Source organism: Culex pipiens, chromosome 3 (genome assembly GCF_016801865.2).
Source record: "Culex pipiens pallens isolate TS chromosome 3, TS_CPP_V2, whole genome shotgun sequence".
In the NCBI taxonomy this organism is placed as follows: domain Eukaryota; kingdom Metazoa; phylum Arthropoda; class Insecta; order Diptera; family Culicidae; genus Culex; species Culex pipiens.
The window spans coordinates 65,463,951-65,490,085 of NC_068939.1; the positions used below are offsets into that span (position 1 = coordinate 65,463,951).

The following is a 26,135-nucleotide window of genomic DNA, read 5'->3' on the forward strand; positions in this document are numbered from 1 at the left end:
CAAAGTTTGTCAACAATTCTAAAAATGTCTCACTTGATAAAAAAAAATTAAAAATGAAAGTTATTAAACGTATTTCAAATAGTTTACAATCAATTGCAAAAGTTTTTATTTACCTTGATATTTTCCAGAAATTTTATTTCTGCCCCAGGATTTTTTGAAAAAAAAAACTTATTATTTGCCTTAAGCTGAATTTCAAAATATTAAATAAAATTCAAATATTGCTATTTCAACAATAAAAGTGTCTCACAATCAATGCTTCAACGAATACTCATGCTTAATTGTAATATCTTAATATTAACGCAACTTCTCTTATTTTCAGAAAAATTAAGTGCAGTTTTAAAAATCTTCCACTTTGAAGCAGATCAAAGAATTGAAGAGCAAAAGTTTTCAGTAAAATTAGTGTCTTGTGAAATCAAGTGTCCTACTAGTCAGAGGGTAAATCGCAAAGTGAAATCTTGAAAAAGTGCACTGTTCAATCTGAAACACCCTAAAAAATCTCCCCCCAAAAAGAGCCAAACCTAAACAGAAGAAGAACCTGCCTCACCTGCCGTGTGGCCAACCCGGTGATCGACCATGGCGCGAGTACTGCATAACGTGGTGGTAAGTTTTGGGGGAAAAAAGTACACCAAATATTAATTTAACACTCTCCTCGGGCGGCTTTCTCAGCGGTGGTGGTGCGCAGTCCATTCAATATTTAGTCGATTAATTTACATTCAGCGCCACCTCTCAGTCAGTGTCGGGTGGAAAAAGCCGCCAAAAACTGGCCTTTCATTTTGGCTTTTTAAATTTATGCTGCCAGTTTGGTTCGCAAAAAAATTCAATGGGTAATTGTTAACTTGATAGATTATTAATTGCACAATATGGGCGTTTAATGGCCGGTCTGCAATATGAAGTTTTCTTTGGAGCATTATTTGGCAGTTTTCTTTCACACTGGAAGGAGGTAAATGTGGATAAAAGTTCAGCAAAAGGCGTTTCCTCCAACGATGATCTGATGCAATTTGAAAATGTTTAAACGATTTCCGCGTCTCACAAAAAAAAACATCATAAATCATTAAGCGGAGTTACAAATGTTGCAAAACGCCCCAAACCAGCACCACCACCAGCGGTGAATTTTTAATTTCTCATCAATGTCATCGAAAACGAAACCAGAGCCGTATCCAACACTGTCAGACGCACACGCCTGAGGGTAATTTGCATAATTATCACCGCCTAGTAATTATCCAATATTCACTGCTATTACTCGAAACAGCTAGGGAGGGAGGGGGGAGGACCTCAGCTGGCACCTATCGATCAATATCCAATTTGGTGGCGGTTACGTTGGTGGCTTAGTGCGTACTTCTAGGTGATTACCATAATACACGACCACAGTTTGGTCACACCTTTTTATTATAATTTTTGGTTTGGTATAAAGTTTAGAAAAGGCTGAAAATTATCTCTAGATCATGTTTTGAGACAAAATGTCAAGGTGTGTTCGAGAAATTATCATTAATCTATAAGCAACTTAATTTAGACCAGTTAATTGATTTTGTTCAGTAAGCATAAGAGAATGTATATGAACGTTATTATGATGTTTAACATTTTAATTGGGATCCAGAACATTTACGATTATACTGATAACAAGTTGATAACGATAATGGCTATGTAGTTGATCTTGCAGAAATATGTTTTCAATAGATTAACAAAAAATCATTAAGTTAAAAAAATACATAAATGCCAGAAAGACTGAAAAAGACTAGTCAGCAAATTTTATATGAAGAAAAGCTTAATTCCTACCGTTTTGCCTTCCTCAATGAGGTAAGGCTATAATCCTGCTCTAAAAATGAACTTTTTACTAAAAGCTCAAAGACCTACCTTCATGTATACATATCGACTCAGAATCGAAAACTGAACAAATGTCGGTGTGTGTATTTGTGTATATGTTTGTTATGACCAAAATTCTCACTGAGTTTTCTCAGCACTGACTGAACCGATTTTGACCAAACCAGTTACATTCGACTTGGTTTAGGGTCCCATACATCGCTATTGAATTGTTTGAAGTTTCGATAACTAGTTCAAAAGTAACGTATAAAAATGTATTTTCACATACATCCGCATCTCATTTATATGCATGTAATCGATGTCCGGATCCATCATCCGACCCATCGTTGGTTAGGTAATTGAAAGATCTTTCTAACGAGTCCACAACATTAAAGATCTAGCAACCCTGTCTCGAGTTATGATCATTTAACTGCCCCTGATCGCATAGATGTCCCATATGCATTTTTTTTTATCAATTTCGAGTTATTGATGCAGTTTGGTTCAAAATCGTGTGCTCTTTCAAAAGAGCCTATAACATTCAGTACCTACTTTGTTCTAGAAATCAGGAGGAAATCCCGTTTTTTCGCGACAACTTTACATGTAGCCTTATGTTTGGGATAAACTTCAAATGCGTTTTTCTCAGCTTGCTGTTTTTGCATATGGGACATTTATACGAACATGGGCAGTTAAGTGATATTTATGTATTTTTTTGAAGCCAGATCTCACTCACTTGACCGAGCCACGTAGCCTAGTGGTAACGCTCCCGCCTAGTAAGCGGTAGATCGGGGTTCAAATCCCGGCTCGGACCAACACAACTGGTGATCGTTTCTCTTCTGGATTCGATTGCTTAGTAAAAGCGAAGGTAGTGTATCGTCACAAACTGGACCTTTTCACGACACCTTAGGAAGGCGACCTATGGAATGTTTTTTTTTTTTTTTTTTTTTGTTTGATTGCCATGAGTCCACTGCGACCATTTATTTGATCTATTGTCGACCTGCTGATCTATTTTTAGATCTGCAGAGGCTGCCAATTTGCTGTTCTTGGGCATTTGGGGAACAAAGCACACGAGCTATTGTTGAGCAAGTGTGTTGATCTGTCCACACGCCGTAACATTTTTTCCTTTCCTCTGTGCTGTTGTACTTTCCATATGTGTCGCTAGAACTGAAGTGCACTTTTTTATTACGCTACTTAGGATGTGTTCCCAGTGAAATCCCAAAAGCCCGGGACTCTTGCTAAGCAGTTTTTTTTTGTCCCTCCAAGCACATTTTGCGGTTGGGCCCAGCGCACTCCGCAGATGCAAATATACAGAGCACAGCCGGTCCTCGAAACATGTGAAAAGTACGAGGAAAGGTGGTGCCAAGCCATGTGGGTTTCAAACCACGACCTTCCGTTTATCAAACGAAACCTGTAACCAATAGACCACAGGAGCTCGGCTTATGGAATGTTAACATTAACCCTAACATGTCAACATTAAGTTGAGAATGAAACTGCCACTGAAACCGCTTTGTAGATGCCGGCCCCGATACTCTTCAAGGGTGTTCCCCTCAGGAACTGGGAAAGATTTACTTTTTTTTTTTTTTTACAGATCTCACTTAAATGAATGTAAACGATGTCCGAATCCATGATCCAACCTATCGTTGGTTAGGTAATTGAAAGACCTTTCCAACGAATCTAATACATTGAAGATCTGGCAACCCTGTCTCGAGTTATGATCTCTTATGTTCTATTTAAGTATCTTTTTTACTCATGACCTAAACAAAATAGCTGAAATTTGTGTCCGAACCACTCATATTACCCATTGTTGGTAAAGGTAAAGTAAGGAAGGCATCAACCACATAGGTGAATTAAGTCAGTTTTTATAATGACCATTGCTGGTACACATTTTTCTTTGGTTTTGATCAAGCCAAACATTTTTAATTTCGAAGCAATAGATATCACATAATCCTTTATAAATTATTACACTTATGCTTCTACCGAAAGTAAACTTAAGATTATTTTTTTCTAAGGTTTATTGACATCTCCGATCGGTGGCCTCAAAATTCAAAATTTCCAGAAAGAATAAAAGTTCTTCATTTAATTATAAATTTTATTCTTTATACAATATAATTCAAATAATTTTTAGTCATTTGTATAAATTTTCATATGCAAATTTAAATTTTCGACAAAATTTATTTTATTTAAACACTTAATATTACTCACGGAATGTACACTTTTTACAAACGCAAAAAAAAATTGCAGCCGACGGGATTCAAACCCAGCACCAACAGTTAGGACTGGCGCCATAGCCCACTTGGCCATCAGACCGATAAAAAGCTGTAAGGATAAACGCATATATCAACTTGACATTTTGGTCATGTAGGTTTCCCATACTGATGGGCTACATATTTCAGGGCGTAAAATTACATAAAATTTCATACAATAATGCACTATTTATTTTACACCCAACACGCAACTGGATTACTACTTTTTTTAGCTGTGTATTCTATGACCAAAGTAGTTATTATGCATCATTAGTGCGTCCATATAAGTTGTCATATATATGTAGCAGTTTTCCATACAAAATTCAAAATATAAAAAAATGTGTCTTGATTATGGATTTTCTGATCGATTTTGTGTCTTTGGCTGCGATGTATGTACCATAATGTTGAACCAAAAATAAAGAGGCAGTGGTAGCTCTGTGTTACTCTGTGGCTAAGGTATTGCTTAGGACTTCTGACTTCTCCAAAAATAAATACACTCTAAAACAAATTTACACATTTTTTTATTCGACTTTTCAAACAAATCATGCGCCATAAAAAAAATTGGACGAACATCAACTATTAACTCTAACATTTTGTATAGTCAAAAATGACAATTTTACATTTTTAATTTATTTTCCACGTATTTCTAAAAATAGGCAACATTGCTGAATTTTGAAGAACTTGTGCATGGCTTAGAAGATAGTATTTCAGTCTTTTTAAACATATCCGGGTATATTTGTAAGAAGAACAAATAAGAAGGCCAAATATTCAATATTACGCCCTCTTGAAATGTTAGTCTTGATTCAAAAAAAAAATAAATTTATTTTTTTTCGAAAAGATCAGAAAATTTCACGAATGTTTCATATTAAAAATTAAAAATCGGAAAACTAGTTGCTGAGATATCGACATTAGAATATGGTGGGTTTTTTGGGTGAGACTTAGAAAACATCAATTTTCATGATTTTAAATCTTTGCATGGCGATATCTCAGCAACTTAGAGTCGTTTCAACAAAGTTCAAAAATGGGTAAATATAGAGAATTTTCTGAGCTTTTCAAAAATATTTTTTTCAAGAGAGGGCAAACATGTGCACTAATTTAAAAAAAAATAACCATGACTTTTTTCAGAAAAGTTACCTAAACTATAACTAGAGCGTCCAATTTCCCGTCCCGGGAAAAAAAATCCCGGGAATTCCCGGGATTTCCAGAAAAAAAATATTTCCCGTTTCCCGGGAATTCCCGAAATTCAAGCAAAAGTATACATTTTCTTAAATTTTTTGAGCTATTTTTTGAAAATTCTCTGAAAAAATAATAAATGAACAAATTCAATATGATTTTGTTCAATTTAATGTATTGTTTGGTTTATATATAATTAATCAGATTATCAGAAATTATGATACATATCAGAATTATTTCTGATAATATTAATTTTTGAAGCAAATGGGAATAGATCTTGATTAATGAGTATTAAATTATTACAATTAGGTAAGCTTTTATCAGATTGATGTTATTTCATCAAAACAATATTAACTCCTTACCTCCAAATTAAAATTGAGATTTTTTTACGCTCTAAAGTAAAAGAACTATGGAGCGCTGAAGCAACTTACAGGTGTTAGAGGGTTAAATGTGAAAAAATAGAAGACTTTTTGTAGAATGATGTTAATTTATCGTATAATTGAAATCATGTTGCATAATAATACAAAAAAAATCATTGAAAAACTACTTTCTATTGTTTGTTCTCAAAAAATGCAAAAATATATTCAAAGCTTGCTTCAAATATTTGAAATCATTGGGTTGTTTGGAATAAAACCAACACTAAAAAGTTTTACCATTTGTTCAAGAGCTGAAACCAGTATATCGACGTCGTCGTGCTATCATGTCGCACCCGCCATTTTGACGTTCCGAGAAAAACGCGTTTTAATGTTTGACCTTGAATATTCAAAAACGAGAGCACGCAATGTAAACAATAAAAAACACGTTTTGTTTGGCTGACCATTCTGTGCATTGTCCCAAAGTTTGGTTGAAGTTGGTTGCTGGAGTCCCGAGTTATAATTACAAATGTTTACGGTAGTCTAGCTTGTACGTGCGACAAACGCATCCTGACTTTCCTGGCCTGAAATCCCTTTGGCCTTTTGTCGCACTTACATCAATTTTCATGGAGTGACAAGATAGCACGACAAGATTGAAACTACTTTCATATGTAAAGTGACAAAAATGCACGGAGTTTTTTCGGTTTTTGTTGAATATCTCAGGATTGAAATCGAATTTTGGGGATCTGTGAAGGTCAAAAGGTGAGGCATTGTGAGCTGCACAAAATGGCGTTCTTAACTCAATTTGGTCCAAAATGCACGTACGACAAGTTAGCACGATGGCGACGATATGTCATGAAAAACATAATTTCTGCGTGTTTTTTTTTCTCATTTCAATAAACTACTCACAGAGGCAAGTTTAAAATACCAAAATAAATTTTCTTGTAGTTGAATGATTTTTTACATGCAGTCAAGCTGTTAATTGATTGTCACACTTATTTAATCCATTAACGTTGATGTCCTATACAATTTTGTTGCATAATATTAATTAAAACCAAGATCATAACAACTTTCAATAAATTTAAAATTTTCCGGGAATTCCCGGGATTTCCCGGGAAATTGGCTGAAAATTTCCCGTTTCCCGGGAAATTTGTAACCCCGGGAAACTAGACGCTCTAACTATAACTATAACTTGAAAACTTTATGAAGATTTCACTAAAGTACTATTTGATTTTAATTTCGATTTTACATCGAAAAATGAAGGTGAAAATAATTTGCGACCAGTATTTGGATTTGAGCATGAGCATGGTTGACTGCCAATGAGCTGCTACTCCGTTATTGACGGATCAGCTGAAGTTACACAATGAACCAACAGATGATTAGTGGGAGCTAATCATCCTCACTGTATAACCCCTGAAGATCTCTGCTTCAAGTCAATACCGGCGCCCCCCCAAGGAGATGCAGTTCAACAAAGGTAGGAATGTTAGTCCGATAGTTGAAGTTGCAGACTCATCAGACACAGAGTTTGTCGCTCTATACCTGTTGACACCGCATGAGACCGTTGAATCCACAGCATCTCCTTCAAGCATCACGGGAAGTGGGGGAATTGTGTTAGTAGGGGAAGGAAAGGGAAGGTCAGGATTCATCTTGGTAGATGATATGACCAGAAAGTGAAACATAATCGTTGCCTTCCGAGCTACGACGCTATGAGAAGGACTTATCAATTCCTCAATCGCGATTTTTCACTTCTACCGCCGGCGTGCCATCCGAGCAACGATGCTATGGGAAGGACTTTCAAAATTAAATGTTATTGTATTTATCGATTTATTCGGCGACGTGCAATTTTAAATAGATCAGGGAAACATACTCGTTGCCTTCTGAGCTACGACGCTATGAGAAGGACTTATCAATTCCTCAATCGCGATTTTTCACATCTACCGCCGTCGTGCCATCCGAGCTACGATGCTATGGGAAGGACTTTCAAATGTTATTGTATTTATCGATTTATTCGGCGACGTGCAATTTTAAATAGATCAGGGAAACATAATCGTTGCCTTCCGAGCTATGACGCTATGAGAAGGACTTATCAATTCCTCAATCGCGATTTTTCACGTCTACCGCCGTCGTGCCATCCGAGCAACGATGCTATGGGAAGGGCTTCCAAAACTAAATGAAAGTGAATATACACACGACGACGTGAATCCCTTTTTCAATGAAATCCTGAAATCTCCACCACTTTCTCGCGGATTCTCGCGCGCAACGTCACACACCGATCCCCCCGACGAACACCACACGACTAATGGCCCAACTTCCAAGGCCTTGACGCGAACTTCTTTTCAATGATTCCAGAATCTTCCACCACTTTCTCGCGGATTCTCGCGCGCGACGTCACACACCGATCCCCCCGACGAACACCACACGACTGATGGCCCAACTTCCAAGGCCTCGACGCGAACTTCTTTTCAATGATTCCAGAATCTTCCACCACTTTCTCGCGGATTCTCGCGCGCGACGTCACTCACCGATCCCCCCGACGAACACCACACGACTGATGGCCCAACTTCCAAGGCCTCGACGCGAACTTCTTTTCAATGATTCCAGAATCTTCCACCACTTTCTCGCGGATTCTCGCGCGCGACGTCACACACCGATCCCCCCGACGAACACCACACGACTGATGGCCCAACTTCCAAGGCCTCGATGCGAACTTCTTTTCAATGATTCCAGAATCTTCCACCACTTTCTCGCGGATTCTCGCGCGCGACGTCACACACCGATCCCCCCGACGAACACCACACGACTGATGGCCCAACTTCCAAGGCCTCGACGCGAACTTCTTTTCAATGATTCCAGAATCTTCCACCACTTTCTCGCGGATTCTCGCACGCGACGTCACACACCGATCCCCCCGACGAACACCACACGACTGATGGCTCAACTTCCAAGGCCTCGACGCGAACTTCTTTTCAATGATTCCAGAATCTTCCACCACTTTCTCGCGGATTCTCGCGCGCGACGTCACACACCGATCCCCCCGACGAACACCACACGACTGATGGCCCAACTTCCAAGGCCTCGACGCGAACTTCTTTTCAATGATTCCAGAATCTTCCACCACTTTCTCGCGGATTCTCGCGCGCGACGTCACACACCGATCCCCCCGACGAACACCACACGACTGATGGCCCAACTTCCAAGGCCTCGACGCGAACTTCTTTTCAATGATTCCAGAATCTTCCACCACTTTCTCGCGGATTCTCGCGCGCGACGTCACTCACCGATCCCCCCGACGAACACCACACGACTGATGGCCCAACTTCCAAGGCCTCGACGCGAACTTCTTTTCAATGATTCCAGAATCTTCCACCACTTTCTCGCGGATTCTCGCGCGCGACGTCACACACCGTTCCCCCCGACGAACACCACACGACTGATGGCCCAACTTCCAAGGCCTCGACGCGAACTTCTTTTCAATGATTCCAGAATCTTCCACCACTTTCTCGCGGATTCTCGCGCGCGACGTCACTCACCGATCCCCCCGACGAACACCACACGACTGATGGCCCAACTTCCAAGGCCTTGACGCGAACTTCTTTTCAATGATTCCAGAATCTTCCACCACTTTCTCGCGGATTCTCGCGCGCGACGTCACACACCGATCCCCCCGACGAACACCACACGACTGATGGCCCAACTTCCAAGGCCTCGACGCGAACTTCTTTTCAATGATTCCAGAATCTTCCACCACTTTCTCGCGGATTCTCGCGCGCGACGTCACTCACCGATTCCCCCGACGAACACCACACGACTGATGGCCCAACTTCCAAGGCCTCGACGCGAACTTCTTTTCAATGATTCCAGAATCTTCCACCACTTTCTCGCGGATTCTCGCGCGCGACGTCACACACCGTTCCCCCCGACGAACACCACACGACTGATGGCCCAACTTCCAAGGCCTCGACGCGAACTTCTTTTCAATGATTCCAGAATCTTCCACCACTTTCTCGCGGATTCTCGCGCGCGACGTCACACACCGATCCCCCCGACGAACACCACACGACTGATGGCTCAACTTCCAAGGCCTCGACGCGAACTTCTTTTCAATGATTCCAGAATCTTCCACCACTTTCTCGCGGATTCTCGCGCGCGACGTCACACACCGATCCCCCCGACGAACACCACACGACTGATGGCCCAACTTCCAAGGCCTCGACGCGAACTTCTTTTCAATGATTCCAGAATCTTCCACCACTTTCTCGCGGATTCTCGCGCGCGACGTCACACACCGATCCCCCCGACGAACACCACACGACCAATTTGCGACCAGTATTTGGATTTTTTGAAAAAATCGGTATTGATTCAAAAAAAAATTTACTGCTCGTTCTGGAAATTTCTGAAATGTTGGCATTTGATGTCTCCTAAAACATATCAGAAAAAAAGAACTAAAAATAGAGTTTTTTTGCAAATCAAGGTTAAGTGACAAAAAGTGAAATTAAAAATCAACAAAAATAAATTTTATCTTGTATCATTTCTTCAGTGTAGTTCTTATCCATACCTACAACTTTGCCGAAGACACCAAATCGATCAAAAAATTCCTTCAAAAGATACTGATTTTTGAATTTTCATGTATCATTTTTGTATGGTCAGCTGACAAATTTCTATGGAAAAGTATATCGACAAACTAATGATGCAAAGGGCTTCTTTGGGCCTATCAAAGGCAAATGCCAATATTAAAAATAAAAACTAAAAAAAAGACCGTTTTCGTAGAGAATTGCTCAAAACATAAATATATTAAATTTCAAATATAAATGTCAGTTTTTTTAGATTTGCTCAAATCGATTTCAGTCTCGACCCTATCAATTTAGTCAAAATACTCCTGGTCTTGAAATCTCCGATCACTCCAATAACATAACATAATCACTTCTAGAACGAGGTGTCGAAAGATCTATTGTCCGTGATGGTCAATCAATCCGCCCATCATCGGCTCGTTCTCGGTCGCTCTAAGAAAGGGCAGCCCGTTTTCATGATTTATGGCAAATTAGCCAGGGTGAGCTCGATCTGGCATCTGGCCCGAGCTGAATTGTGATTGACTGGCACGGATAAGAGCTTAAAATTGATCCCACTTGGCCCCGTAACACGTAATAATCAACGCCCACCCGCCGCACCATAATAACCTAATTGTCGTCGACGAACCACGAAATCGCGGGCATTCGATCCGACGATAAGCGTGAAATTCGTGATAGGCCAAAAAAGGGGGGCCAAGCCGCTTGAACTCAGTTCAAATTTGTTCCGTGTTCCCTTGGCCGCTTAGATTTGGTCCATTTTCGGTTTGACCGTGCAGGGGAGAGGTATTACATCACGTGCAATCGATAGATTGATAGCCAATCGGTTCGGCTGGTCTTTCACTTTCAGCTGTGCGCGGCAGTTGTGGGGGGCGTCGTGACCACTTGACGTCCAACAATCTGCGGGCGAATCTTCGACCGTTGCTTCGTGGCGGGCCTTCGAGAGTTCAAAAACGAGGCCAGCTTTGGGGTTGCGCCCAAATTTGCAACCGCGACCTCACACTGTGGAACAATTGTGTGAATTTTAAACGTCAAAAAGTGTCCAACATGTAATAACTAGTTAAGGTGCAGTTCCATCGACAGCTGGTCATCATCACTTCTTAAGGGTTTGGCTCCTGTCAAACCAGAATTGCCCCGATAAAGAAAGAAATAAAAGACACACCGCCATTAGTAGTTTAATGTCCCCTTTAATCACGATCTAATCAAATGGCCGTAACTAAAAAGCTCCAAAAACACCGTGAAGAACCGCCTTTGGAAGCTTATTTGAATGTTTTTACATAATCTGCGTGGCGCACTCCGACAAAAGTGTGGTGCATTTTGGAAGGCTTGGCGTCGAATCGCCGGTAATTGAGCGTACCGAAACCATCAAAACATTGAACGCTGGCAAGGTTGTTTGGGGCACAGGCAGACAACAGGTCGCTGTACTGTGGAGGATTGGCAACGGGTCTTGTTCAGAGCCATCACGCGGTGGGTCATCAACGATACACACAGGGTCATTGCTACTTTTCAAGTCAATTGTTGTGCATTTGATTGTTTTGTTGAGGTTATTCGATTAGATTCAGTTTAATCTACTTGAAATGCAATAAATATCTCATTTAAAAATAAAAATCGAGTTCCATTTTCAAAAATAATTCAATTCAATTTCAAAAACATATTCATTGAAAATTATTACCTCATTGAATAAATTCCAACAGGTGGCGAAAATTTAATTATAATGTGTCGCTAGTTTTCAGAAATAAAACCAATTAAATATGTTTTCAATGTTTATTTAATCTATTTGTTTTAATCTCCAACTTTATTAATTTAGCTTTAAGCGTAATGCTCGAGATCTTTTGAAGAACTCCATTCAGGGTGCAAGGACAAAACGAGTGAACATTGTGTAATTACTTTTTTTTTCTTCAAATTCCTTGCAAGCTGTAAAACTTTTGCCAAAATTTGTACATTTCTTCGTCGAATCCATTGATCAAGTTGAGTGCTGCTGGAGCTTTGGGATTTCCAGAGTTGGTAAACTCCAAAATTTTGCAATCTTTGGCACTGCATGTGGGACCGGGAATTCTGAAAAGAAAGAAAAAAAAAACATTTATTTGACCCTTTTATCATCATCGCGTAAGCATAATCGTACCTTCCGTAAGCGATTTTAACAAAATAGTCAACAAATCCCTTCGACACGATCCATTCCGGTGAGCCAACGGGGAAGTCGGCTCCTATCGCGGTGTTCCGGAACAGATAGAGCAGCTCGTCGGAATGGACCACGCCAAAGTCTGCGGTCGTGTAGGTGTACGAGTACGAGTGCGAGGCACGTCCCTTGTAGTTGAAGTAGTACACCCCGATGGGAGCTTTGTGGGGCGCTTCCAGCGCCAAGTGCTGCTTCACACTTTGAGTTGTAGAGTAGGTGATGGTTGACTCGGTCAGGAGCTGTTGAGAAGAGATTTTTGTAAGGGTTATTTTGTTGATTTATCTTCTTTTTTTAATTTAAGGCAAAGTTTATATAAATTTTCACTATGTCCAAGAAAGCATATTTGCATTAAAAGTTCTTCCAGCCGTCGATAAAAAAATATATAAACATTGAAAGTCAACCACGGATTCATGATACGTAGAGTGTCTTCAGAATATTTAAGGTACATATTACAAGAAAAAAAATCAGAGAAATCTATTATCTTCCGAGAGCACTCTACCCGAGACTCTACCCACTGTTATGAATATATTATAACCATATTATTGCAAAATTTAAATTTAGATTTTTTTTTAAATTCAATATAAAAAACAGCTGAAAGCTATTTCTTGCAAAAAAAAAACAATGATTTTTGAAAACGTTAATTGGAAAACAATTTTACTGATGTGTAATCGGGTTACAATATTCAAAAGCGACCCCCTGATTCGATTCCTTAGGCAAAATAAGTCAATGTGAAAATTTTGAGCGAAATCGGTTAAGGGCTAAGCATCGTCGAAGTTGGTGAATAAACTCTTTTCATTCAAAACGTAAGGTTTAACTCTGATCATTTTGCGGTCTTCCACAAAGTTGTTTGTCATAAAATTTTACATAAAAATCCCACACTTGAATTTAGAATTTTTTGCATTTCCCATACATTAAAAAAATCCCAACTTCCCATTCCTTATTCAAAAAATATTTTGACACCTAAAATTGAACATTCATCCAAACATGTACCAAAAATATTCATAATTTGGAAGAAATTGGATGAAACTAACTTCTACTGAATATGCATTTCGCAGAATAATTTTTAAATCTGTTATCATACTTTCATGCTCCCGTTAATATTCCTTTTATTTTTCCAAATTCCATTTCACAATCTTTTAATAGCTCGACATAAATAAGCTGAATAAAAGTTTTTATAAATTAATACCCTCTTAAACACTTTTATTGTGTTTGAAAATTTCTTATTTAAACACGGTATAAAAAACTAGAAACAAAATATATGTAAAAAATATAGTTTATTCAATCGTGCCACCGTTTTTTCAAAGCTTTGTGGAAACTAGCTAAAACTTTGCATTGGCCTGATATCGTCAGTTCAACTGAATAGTATATAATATTGAAAACCCATTTTTTTTCGACAGTAAATTTTGACATCAGAAATCATTTGATAGTAATATCTCAAATTAAACACAATTTCTAAATTATTACAATAAAGTTAAAAAAATAACTAAACTGTAAAAATTATTCAGGCTTTGTTTTTCACAACAAAACCTATTGAATTCATGAGATTTCCATGGCTTTGCTGATCCCCTCCAAGAATGGCAATATTCCTCCTCAGGAGGAAATATCTCCCTGTTTTAGAACCCCTGCTCTAAAAATTAAACACAAGTTGAAGCTCAAATGATTTGGCTTCAAATTGGCACAGCTACTCTTTTTTTAACAGGATCGTTTTTTTCATGATAACCTAGAACACTTTTATTATTTGAATAATTCATAAATCAAAATTAGTGATTTGTACAATTTCGTGGACAACGTTAAAAAATGCAGTATATGGAGCCAATTGTACTCGTAAATAACATTTGAGAAGGGCGTAAGTTATTTAATTTTTATTTTTTTTTTGCAATTTAAAAATTATTGTATCTCGAAGCCGTTGCATCGTATCAAAAAGTAGTCAAAGACAAATTTGTAGGAAATTGGACGGGCGCACTGAAAAAAATTACACTGAAATAAAAATACTTTTATGAGATTTTTTGATTTTTAAGTTTAAAAGTCAAATTTTAAGGTGGTGTCACGATTGTTTTTCGTTCTAAATTTTTGAGGAAATAGCCTTAGATGTTACAAAAAGACTGACGAAAAATGCCGGATGGCATGTCTCTCAAAAAAAAATATTATTTTTTTTTACTAAAACTGTATTTTTGAAAGTGGTCTAAAGTAATTTTTTTTAAACCGGTAGTGAAAATCGATTCCCCTGACAATTTTACAAAAAAATCTCCATATTGACCATTGTCCTATGTCCAATCCTTGGGAAGATACAGCGGTTTAAAAACATGTCTACAAAGTTTCATTGAAATCGGAGAGGGTCGGGTACAAATGTACCAGAAAAATTCTTGATTTGAACTGGAATTGCTCTTGCAGATATCCACAAGAAAATAATAAAATTGAAAAAAACTAAACAAACATACAAATCAAATTGCTAAGAAATCAAAAAAAAAGCTAAAGATAAAGTTAACTGTGTTTCAGAATCTTTACATTAAAAACAACTAAAATATAACGTGTTTGATCAATCTTGTCTTTGATTCAAATTTATAGGGTGCAGATATATTTTTACCAAAAATTGATTAAATTAAAATTATTGGTTATGATTATTTCATAATTTCAGAGATTTTGATTTTTTTTATTGCTTATCTTTATTTATATAAACTAGTAAAGAACTTACTCTTACTTCCGGATAAAAGAAAGCATTTGCATAATTTCAGCATTCAGTATAATTTGTAGATATATTCAGTCGACTTTATATGTGTTATTATTGCTTTATACAAATAGAAATATTTTGAAAATAAGAAAATTAACTTTGGAAATGAAATGTATGAATTTATATTGCCATTAGGGCTTGGATGGAAGAACAAATTATGCAAAATGGAGAATGGAATGTTAAAAGAGAAATTCCAGCTCAAATCAGGATTTTTTCTGGTACTTTTGTACCCGACCCTCTCCGATTTCAATGAAACTTTGTAGACATGTTATCCTATGCCTATATAAGTCATTTTTGTGTATGGAGCAAATAGTACTCGAGAATAATATTTGAGAAGGGCGTAAGGTATTTAATTATTTTAGTATTTTGCAATTTAAAAATTACTGTATCTCGAAGCCGTTACATCGTATCAAAAACTGGTCAAAGACAAACTTGTTGGAAATTGGACGGGCTCTCTGATAAAAATACACTGAACCAAAAATACACGCCACTTTTCTGTCATTTTTCAATTTTTAAGTTTAAAAGTTAAATTTGAAGGTGATGTCACGATTTTTTTTCGCTCAAAATTTTTGAAGAGATACCCTAAGATGTTACCAAAAGACTGACGAAAAATGCAGGATGGTATGTCTCTCCTAAAAAAATACAAAAATCATTTACTAAAACTGTTTAGTGCGAGTCGATTCGATTCCCCAGATAATTTTATATAAAAGTCTCCGTATTGACCATTGTCCTATGTCCAATCCTTGGGAAGATACAGCGGTTTTAAAAATAAAAATGTTGAAAAAACGGGATTTTTGGTGGTTTTTGGCATTTTCTATATGACAGACTTAGTTTTTCAGTCTCGTAAATATTTTTACCGGAAAGCTCGTCCAATTTCCCATAAGTTTGCTTTCGACAGCTTTTTGATTGATATCGTTTTTATATTCACGTAATGAAATTTATTATCCTGGTTTCTACCACACTGAAAAAAAAAATTCTATTTTCAGTTATAAGCAATGTAATTAAGCTTATATCTGTAAGCCCTTACATCCAATTGAAATGCTGTCAAAGGCAAACTTATGGGAAATTGGACGAGCTTTCCGTTAAAAATATTTACGAGACTGAAAACTCAAGTCTGTCATATAGAAATTGTCAAAAACCACCAAAAATCCCGTTTTTTCAACATTTTTATTTTTAAAACCGCTATATCTTCCCAAGGAGCCCAGGGCGGCGAAGTCCTTGAAGATAAAAGGAAGACACTAGTGGTTGGTACTAGCAATGGTGGCCGACAGCTATAAAGTCAACTTCGTTTTATATCTTCCCAAGGATTGGACATAGGACAATGGTCAATACAGAGACTTTTATGTGAAATTGTCTGGAGAATCGATTCCCACTGCCGGTTTTTAAAAATTTTGATGTTTAGACCACTTTTCAAAAAAACAGTTTTAGCAAATGATTTTTGTATATTTTTTAGGAGAGACATACCATCCTGAATTTTTCGTCAGTCTTTTGGTAATATTTTAGGCTATTTCCTCAAAAATTTTGAACGAAAAAAAAATCGTGATATCACCATTAAATTTAAGTTTTAGACTTAAAAATCGAAAAATCTCATAGATGTGGCGTGTATTTTTGTTTCAGTGTATTTTTTTCAGAAAGCCCGTCCAATTTCCCACAAGTTTGTCTTTGACCACTTTTTGATACGACGCAACGGCTTCGAGATACAGTAATTTTTAAATTACAGAATACAAAAATATTTAAATACCTTACGCTCTTCTCAAATGTTATTCTCGAGTACTATTTGCTCCATATGCACAAAAATGGCTTATATAGGCCTAGGATAACATGTCTATAAAGTTTCATTGAAATCGGAGAGGGTCGGGTACAAAAGTATCAGAAAAATTCCTGATTTGAGCTGGAATTGCTCAAAAATAAAGAATTACTCTCCTATCAACACTGTGACAAGTCGGTGTTCAAGTCGGTTAATGTAGGTCCTAGAAGATCCACGAAAAAAGGGCAAGAACTAACAGCATTTTATAGCAGCTGTTTAGCTTTAAACCTTATGCTTCACATAACTAGAATAGAACGTCTTTACTTACTTCTTGTAAATTCAGAAAGTTTTGTGCAGTCAGCCACCGCTCGTCCATTCCGTCGGGGAAGAATCGATCCTTCAACATCGGGGTGGTATTAACATTGTCAACTCCCCCGGCCAGGCGAGGAATATAAGCTCTTGACTTCTCATTCAGCTCGTACAGCAGCGTAGCATTCGTGACAATTCCGAGCGAATCGGCAGCTCCATCGTTCGGTACCGTCCCGGTAATCCACGGGACTTGCTGGTATTTTCCCGCCGCCCAGAGCACACGCGGTTCTTCGTTAAGGAATGACCCGTTTGTTAGATGTCGTTCCGCAACTGGTTGATACAGGCCCGTTGGATGGACGTGGAAATATTTGAGCTCATCGATGCTTTTGCCCAACTCTATGGCATCAACCCGACGGAGGGCTTCGACCAACTGTTCTGTGGAAATTTTGTATGCTGCTGGAATACCCACAACTGCTGCCTGCAGTCTTGCAAGCCGCGGTTGGTCAATGTTCCAATTCCAATACGCTAACGCCGTTCCGCTCATGCTCACACCTCGCTGAAAAGTACCTTGGCTCAGCCGGGACATCATGTGCATTTGAACTGCAGCTCCTCCAGCACTTTGCCCAACCAGTGTGACTCGGTTTGGGTCTCCGCCGAACCTTTCGATATTTCTTTGTACCCAGAGCAGTGCCATGCTCTGATCTTTGAGTCCGTAATTTCCCGGAGAACTACTGTCGTCGGTTGAGAGGAACCCAAATACTCCAAGACGGTACTGAATCACTACCACTATGACCTTCCCGGTGTCCATCAGTCGCTCAGGACCGTACTCGGCAAAGGATGCCGAGCCGGATGCATAACTGCCACCATGGATGTAAAATATCACCGGGAGTTTCTCGCGCACATTCTGGGGTCGGTACAGATTCAAATACAAACAGTCTTCACCTCCTTCCACCAACGACATGGGCCGGGCGTCACTCTTCTGTACACACTTGCCTCGTTCGAAACTGGCATCGTAATTTCCGTCCCATGGTTCAACGTCCACAGGGTCCTAAAATATCGCAAATTCAAATTAAACACTTGCACATCACCAACACAAAAATCTCCATTCATCTCACCCTGAAACGTAACCGCCCTACAGGAGGTTTCGCGTACGGAATGCCAAAGAATGCATCAAACTGACTCCCCTCGAGGGCATCCCGTGTGGTCCCGATAAGGCACCCATCCTTGATGCAAACCAACGGAGCTGGCAACACTATCGGGAACTGGGGAAACACGTTGCCCGAACTGCTGGCGGCCACAATTGCGCACGTGGCCAGTAGGGTGGCCAGGAGCGTTTTCGAGACTGGGTCTAACATGTTCACCGCGCGCAAATCTATCGACAATTAACGACCAGTCTCAACACTTGGAGTGGTTTTTATCGGTTAGAAGAATGTTCTGCATCGCTAGTTTTGGTGCAGGCGTGTTTGCACGAGCTTTTTGAGCTTTAAACTGTTTGAGGTAATTTTAAAACTTGTACACTCGACATGTTTAACTCACTGTTTGAGGACTTACATGAAAGGTTAGTGTGAAACGAGTTTACTTTGAAACGATGAGGGTTAAAACCTCACAACTGGGGGTCAATATGGGCAAACGAGAACAATGGGCTAAATAGGGACATAAGAAGCGTGGAGTAGTCATCCAAGGTGTTGTTCATCAAATAATGGCGACTTGAACCGAATTTCGTTTTTTCGTCAATTCAATTTTGGGGTCAAATTATTAATGCAGAATATTTATTTTTAGGTTTTCAGTACAATTTTAGTTTTAAAACAAGATTTCAATAACTTTGGGAAATGCTTTCTACTTGTTGAAAAAGGTCTCAAAATCTGCGACTACAAGTTGAATTCACTGGCTTTTTAAGACACTCTAAAATACATATAACCTTGCAAAATTAGAAAATAAACCCGAAATTTTAAAATTTAAATTTTTAATCTATACGAGAAAATACCTTTTTGGGTTATTGCAGATTCGAAAAGTACTTTAAATTTTCCCTAATGATGACATGTTCCAAAAAATGTAACAGTCGAGTAACGATGAATTGCAGAATTTTTGAAGCTATTTTCGGACATGAAATTTCACATAAAATCACTGCAATTTGAAATAATGAGTTGGTTTTCAAATATTTTTTATGAGGCCCTTCATTTCCCATGTAATTTTTTTGAAACATCAAAACGTAGAATGAAAAATGAAGGTTATTTGATATTACTTGGAATTTCTTAATGACTGTTTTACATTAGTTAGATTTTTTCAGCTGATATATTTTTTCAGATTTTTGTTTAATAAAACAGTTAATCCTAGATTGAAAATATATAATAATTTTTCTGAAAAAAAAAGTTATGGAATAGGCATTGGTTTTTGGGACTTCAAACTTTTCTTTTAAAACTTCAGTTGAATTTGACGATTCAGAAATAAGCAAAAAAAAATATTTGTATATATTAAAAAAAGAGTTGAAAACATATCCAATCGTCGGGACGATAACGATATTCTAGTGTTATCATTATTTCTATAAATCTATCGGCGATAATCTTATCGCCGATAATGGACGATAAATCATTTTTATAATCGATTCATTCAACCATATCGTGTTAAATTTTCAATGTTCTCACTAAGAATATTTTTTGGAAATCTCGTAAGTTTGAATGTATAAATTTGTACTACATTTTTTTCATAAAATACCGTATTTTTTCGAAAATACTTAAATTTTCAAAATTTGCAATTTAGGTATCAAACGAAGCGAAATTTTGTACGTTTTTTACACTTTATTAAAGTATTTTTGTGAAATACCTAAATTTACACCAAATACCGCATTTTTTCGAAAGTACTAAAAAATGTCTTATTAGCTCTATGGGTATCAAGCGAAACGAAATATTGCATGCTTTTTGACATTATTAGATTTTTTTTGGAAAATACTAAAACTTTCACAAATTGTCGTAGTTTTTCGAAAATATTCCAATTTTTAAAATATGCAATAAGGATATCAAATGAATTGAAATTTCTTATGCTTTTTCAATTTATTGAGAGTATTTTTTGGAGAATACTAAAATTTTCACAAATTACCGTAGAGTTTTTGAAATTACTCAAAATTTTAAAACATGCAATATGGGTTTGCATGCTTCATACATACATTCAAATTGTGTATGTTTAGTATAATTGACCGAGCCACGTAGCCCAGTGGTAACGCTTCCGCCTCGTAAGCGGTAGATCGGGGCTCAAATCCCGGCTCGGACCAACACAACTGGTGATCTTTTCCCTTCTGGAAACGATTGCTTAGTAAAGGGAAGGTAGTGTATCGTCACAAACTGGACCTTATCACGCCACCTTAGGGAGGCGACCTTTGGAATGTTAACATTAACTTTAACATGTTAACATTAAGTTGAGAATGAAACTGCCACTGAATCCGCTTTGTAAATTGGAGTATTTAAAAAAATTGGAGTATTTTTGAAAAAAAATACGATAGTTTGTGAAAATTCTAGTATTTTCCAAAAAAAAACTAATAAAGTGAAAATCATACAACATTTTGATTCGATTGATAACCGTATTGCATATTTTAAAAAATAGAGTATTTTCGAAAAAATATGATAAATTGTAAAACTTTGTATTTAAAAAAACTCTAATAATGTGAAAAAGCATGCATAATTTTGCTACGTTTGATACCTAAATTGCAAATTTTGAAAATTTAAGTATTTTCGAAAAAATACGGTATTTTATGAAAAAAATTCAGTACAAATTTATACATTCAAACTTACTAGATTTCCAGCCATATTGCAAACAATGATAATTTGAGTATTTTCTAAAAAAAAACGGTATTTTGTAAACAATTTTGGGTACATATTTTACTTTGAAACTTACTAGATATTCTAAAAAATATATTCTTAGTGAAAGCATTGAAAAATTAACATCAAATGGTTGAATTATTCGATTTTAGAAAGATTTTAAAAATGATATTTCGTCCATAGCGATTTTCCACGCTCCAAACAAAAAAAGAGATTTCAAAAAAGTGTCCACGTTGGATATGGTTGGTCTCATTGTAAAAAAAATCAATAACTGCCCGACAGTGGGTGCTCCATTGTTTTATTTTATGCTACATGTATTTGGGTAATTCTCTATCAACTCACACGAAATCGGGAAAAGTTGCTCCGACCCCTCTTCGATTTGCGTGAAACTTTGTCCTTAGGAGTAACTTTTATCCCTGATGACGAATCCGAGGTCCGTTTTTTTATATCTCGTGACGGAGGGGCGGTACTACCCCTTTCATTTTTGAACATGCGAAAAAAGAGGGGTTTTTCAATAATTTGCAGCCTGAAACGGTGATGAGATAGAAATTTGGAGTCAAAGGGACTTTTATGTAAAATAAGACGCCCGATTTGATGGCGTTCTCAGAATTCCGAAAAAAAGTATTTTTCTTCGAAAAAAACACTAAAAAAGTTTTTAAAATTCTCTCATTTTCCATTACTCGACTGTAAAAATTTTTGGAACATGTCATTTTATGGGAAATTTTAAATAAGTGTGAAGATCAATTAACAGCTTGACTGCAAGTAAAAAATCATTCAGATACAAGAAAATGTATTTTGGTATTTTTTGATGAGAAATTTTCAGCTCATTAACAAATGGTAGAGCTTTTTAGTGTTGGTTTTACACCAAACAACCCAATGTTTTCAAATATCTGAAGCAAGCTTTGAATAAACTTTTGCCTTTTTTTAGAACAAACAATAGAAAGTAATTTTTCAATGACTTTTTTTTATTATTATGCAATATGATTTAAATTATACGATAAATTAACAATATTCCACAAAAAGTCTTTACCTGTAGTTCATCAGTGCTCCATAATTCTTTTACTCTAAATTGTAATTTCTTTAGTACTAGGTATTCAGCCAATTGAATTAATTCTTTTTGCACAAATTCGATTTTCATCTCATTTGATCATGGTAAACAGAAACGTAAAAAATCTCAATTTTAATTTGGAGGTAAGGAGTTAATATTGTTTTGATGAAATAACATCAATCTGTTAAAAGCTTACCTAATTGTAATAATTTAATACTCATTAAGCAATATCTATTCCCAGTTGCTTCAAAAATTGATATTATCAGAAATAATTCTGATATCATAATTTTGATAATCTAATTAATTATATATAAACCAAACAATACATTTAATTGAACAAAATCATGTTGAGTTTGTTCATTTATTATTTTTTCAGAGCATTTTCAAATAATAGTTCCAAAAATTTAAGAAAATGTATACTTCCGCTTGAATTTCGGGAATTCCCGGGAAATTTACAAATTTCCCGAGAAACGGGAAATATTTTTTTTCGGGAAATACCGGGAATTCCCGGGAAATTTTTTCCCGGGACGGGAAATTGGACGCTCTAGTCGCGGCTGACCGTGAACGACCATGATCGATGACGACCAATTTTTTCAAAACTTTTTTTCGTAAAATCGCGATAACTCGTGATGTTTATAAGCAAACCCCTTATGTCTATATATTAAAATTTTTGTAGTTATCTGTTCTACAACTTGGTAGAACATTGTTACACTCTAAAAAATAACCCTGCAAAGTTATAAAAAACACGAAATTTTAAAATGAAGCATTTTGTTCTACATGAAAAAATGACCCTTCTGGGTCAATGTAGATTTAAAAAGTACATCAAATTTCCCATAAAAAAAATGTTCGAAAAATTTTTACAGTTGAGTAACGGAAAATGGGAGAATTTTTAAAACTTTTTTAGAGTTTTTTTCGATGAAAAATACTTTTTTTCGGAATTCTGAGTACGCCATCAAATTGGGCGTCTTATTTTACATAAAAGTCGCTTTGACACCAAATTTCTATCTCATCACCGTTTCAGGCTGCAAATTATTGAAAAACATCTCTTTTTTTCGCATGTTCAAAAATGGATGGGGTCGTACCGCCCCTCCGTCACGAGATATCAGAAAACGGACCTCGGATTCGTGATAAGGGACAAAAGTTACTCCTTAGGACAAAGTTTCACGCAAATCGAAGAGGGGTCGGGGCAACTGCTGTGTGAGTTGGCGGAGAATTACCCATTTGTCTGTTTCAGAATGAATTTCCATCTTTAAAATTAATGATGAAACGAAAATTTAAAGAAAAATAATGTTCAAGTTTATTTTTCAAATGAAAACAAATATATATTTGTGCTATATTTTAGTTCAACTGCTCGATAAAAAAAATGATAAATCAAATATCCGAAGTGATTTATGTTTGATGATTAAGGATACTCAAGTCACACACACTCACACAAACACATATACACACACACACACACACACACACACACACACACACACCATGGATCCTGTAAGTAGACTAGTGCAGAAAATGCAACGCCTCCCCCCGAAGTTATACCGAAAGGTGGTCCCGGGGGGACAAGGGCACGGCGTTCAAGGACTGGTTTAGTGGGTCGGGAAAACTCTTTTTTGTTTTCCCAACCCCACACTACCTGAGAAATGAATTCTCAGGTGTCTGGTAGCAGATTCCGACCTTGTAAAAAAAAAAACACACACACACACACACACACACTGAAATTTATAAACATTTTTTGAACAAATATTCCTAAGTAGTGAATATAACTTGAAAACGACGCACTTTTTAAAATAAATTGCAAAGTGGTTATCAATTGAAAATTCTGGTTTGCATCTAATCATTTATTTATGATTCTACAATAGTTAGAACTTTTTCAATATTGAAAAAAAACTGTCACCCTTAACTGTTTTTTTATTGTGCTTTTTATAATTTAAAAAAATAATAAAATAAAATAGAATTCAATTCTAAATTACTTAAATATAACGATTTTATGGGTTCACCTTTTTTCAACACAGTCCTAATGATAAACCAACATTTTATCGAAGATATCAAATCGATAAGAAAATCACGATCGATAATAAAGCACGGCATTTCCTGACATATGAAACGCATGAAAGAAAATTTCGAAAAAAATAACAGAATGAATCGACTTAGTTAAAAAATCAAGAAGCTAAATTTTGGTCAAGTTTTTTATTCTTATTTTAATATTTTTGGCTGGAAACCCCGTTACCAGAGTGCGGCCTTTTTGTAATAAATTTAGAGAATAATGTGTTTCAAAGTGTGTATGTATGTTTAGTCAATATTCTTGAATTTGCACCATTTTGGACAGATGCATCCGATTTTTTCATGTTTATATGTTATATGGGTTTATATATTTGGTTTATAATCGGATTGCAATTTTACTGCGGAGCTAGATTTGTTTCATTATGTTAAATGTTGCGTAAAATTTAGCTTTTTTGTCCTCCAAAATACGAAGAAAAAAATTGTTTCATTTTGGAATATAAATTTTATTAAGAATATGGATTTTTTTGTGTGACTATAAAAACGGTCTTTATTAACAAACAAAACTACATCGTGCCTTTGTGTAAAGTTCTTTACATTTTTTCCTTCTCAGTTCGACTGAAAATCTCTACTCAAGTCCCACTTTGCAAATCGAATTACCAAAGAGTATCGAACTGACGGGAACCGTCAAGGTCTGCGTCACCGCGCATCAGTTGCGGAAACCCATCATTAATTAGCATTAGCGCATCCGGCATCGGCAAAACAATCAACCAAACGATGCTTGATGCTCTTCTGCCTTGCGACCACAGCAGCAACAACAACAACGGCAAAACTTGTGAGGATGCACCGATGCGCACATCAGAGCTGTCGGAGATCGTTCAGTGTTTTTTAATCACATAGGGGAACTATACCCTTTCTCAGCCTATTTCTATTATCGGCCTATCAGCACTTTGGTCATGAATTACAGCTTAAATAAAATGTTTTTGACTGTTCCAAAGTAATAAATAGCTCAAATAAAAGTGAGCAAGCAACTCATCATTGTTGTTACATCTGAAAATGTTGATTTAATAGCGGAAAAAGGCAAAAGTGATGAAAATTGGTCGAACGGCTTAGTGTGATTAAAATGGGTATATTTCCCCTAATATACAATTGCAATTTGTGCTGTTACGACGACGACGTCGTCTAGAAGACGTCTATTGTATTCTAAGGCCGGTGTGCGACTTCTCACGACACCGCGTTGATCTGTGAAGTGCGCTACATAATCTGTAATCAACACCTTTGACGTGTTTGTATTTGATGTAACGAGCAAAAAACTATGCCAGCAGCAATGCGAAGATGACTCACGAATCAAGTCGTACATTTATACAACACTTCTCACGGCAATAGATCATCGACCGGCACCGTTGACGTTTCTAAGACTTGAAGCACGATCGGGAAACCTTAAACGCGATACACTTATTCAGCAAATTAGGCTGAAGATCATCCTTATGGAGGATGTTCACGACCTCCCATAAATCTTGGCAGAGTGGCAGGTTCGCTTCCTTGTACTCGGCACGACGTCCAGTCCGGTGAATCTTCAACTCTTGAGTGGGCTCCCCGTAACAAAAAAAAATATAAACAGATGTTCCGTCGTTAAATGACCAGCAGGTTCCAAACCGCGGCACACTGGAAACGAAGCCGCGCGGTTTAACGAAGCAAAGCAAAGCCCCAAGTGACCTTGATCTTGAACGCTAGCGAACTTGCGATCAGCAGAAAAGACCTGCAGAGGCAGAAAAAGGTAGTAGACGATGGAAAATAAGGGGGTACACTGGGGACAACAAGTTTTGATTCGTGGAGAAATCGTGAGCCATTCGAGTGATCTGTGTAGTAGCAATGTTTTGATCTGGTTTGATGAGGTTATTGACATATTTGAATTTTTCTTTTAAGTAGTGGATGATTAATCCTTTCGACTGTATTTATCACTTTAAAATTGCAAAAAAAATTGATCCAATCATCAACTAACTTCGTAAAATAAATGTTCGTACATTGTCAATAGTTTTCCCTCGACACCTTACAATTCAAGGTTTCCAAAGGTGTGCCCAATCGCTTTGTTTGGGATAAGGACCGCGGGTAAACCTTCCTCATCATTAACAACATCACAGCGATAGAGCCGGTTCGTTTATGGCAATCTATGGCTTCGGTTACGATAGACACTG

The 26,135-nt window shown here is 37.1% G+C and overlaps 2 protein-coding genes across 2 annotated transcripts in view; one reads left to right on the plus strand and one right to left on the minus strand.

Moving 5' to 3' along the window:
* The first annotated feature begins 324 nt into the window (after positions 1–324).
* LOC120421624 (uncharacterized) overlaps positions 325–26,135 on the plus strand; it is a 97,357-nt gene continuing 71,546 nt past the window's right edge. The window contains exon 1 of the mRNA XM_039584852.1: positions 325–600. Within this exon, the coding sequence (XP_039440786.1) occupies positions 574–600 (27 nt within the window). The 5' untranslated portion in view covers positions 325–573. The remainder of the gene's footprint in view (positions 601–26,135) is intronic.
* On the minus strand, positions 12,024–18,749 carry LOC120421623 (juvenile hormone esterase-like). Its single transcript, XM_039584851.1, has 4 exons — positions 18,201–18,749; positions 17,105–18,133; positions 12,248–12,540; positions 12,024–12,180 (listed from the first exon to the last, which is right to left on the minus strand). Exons 1-4 carry the CDS (start codon positions 18,438–18,440, stop codon positions 12,024–12,026), a joined length of 1,719 nt encoding a protein of 572 aa, XP_039440785.1. The 5' UTR covers positions 18,441–18,749.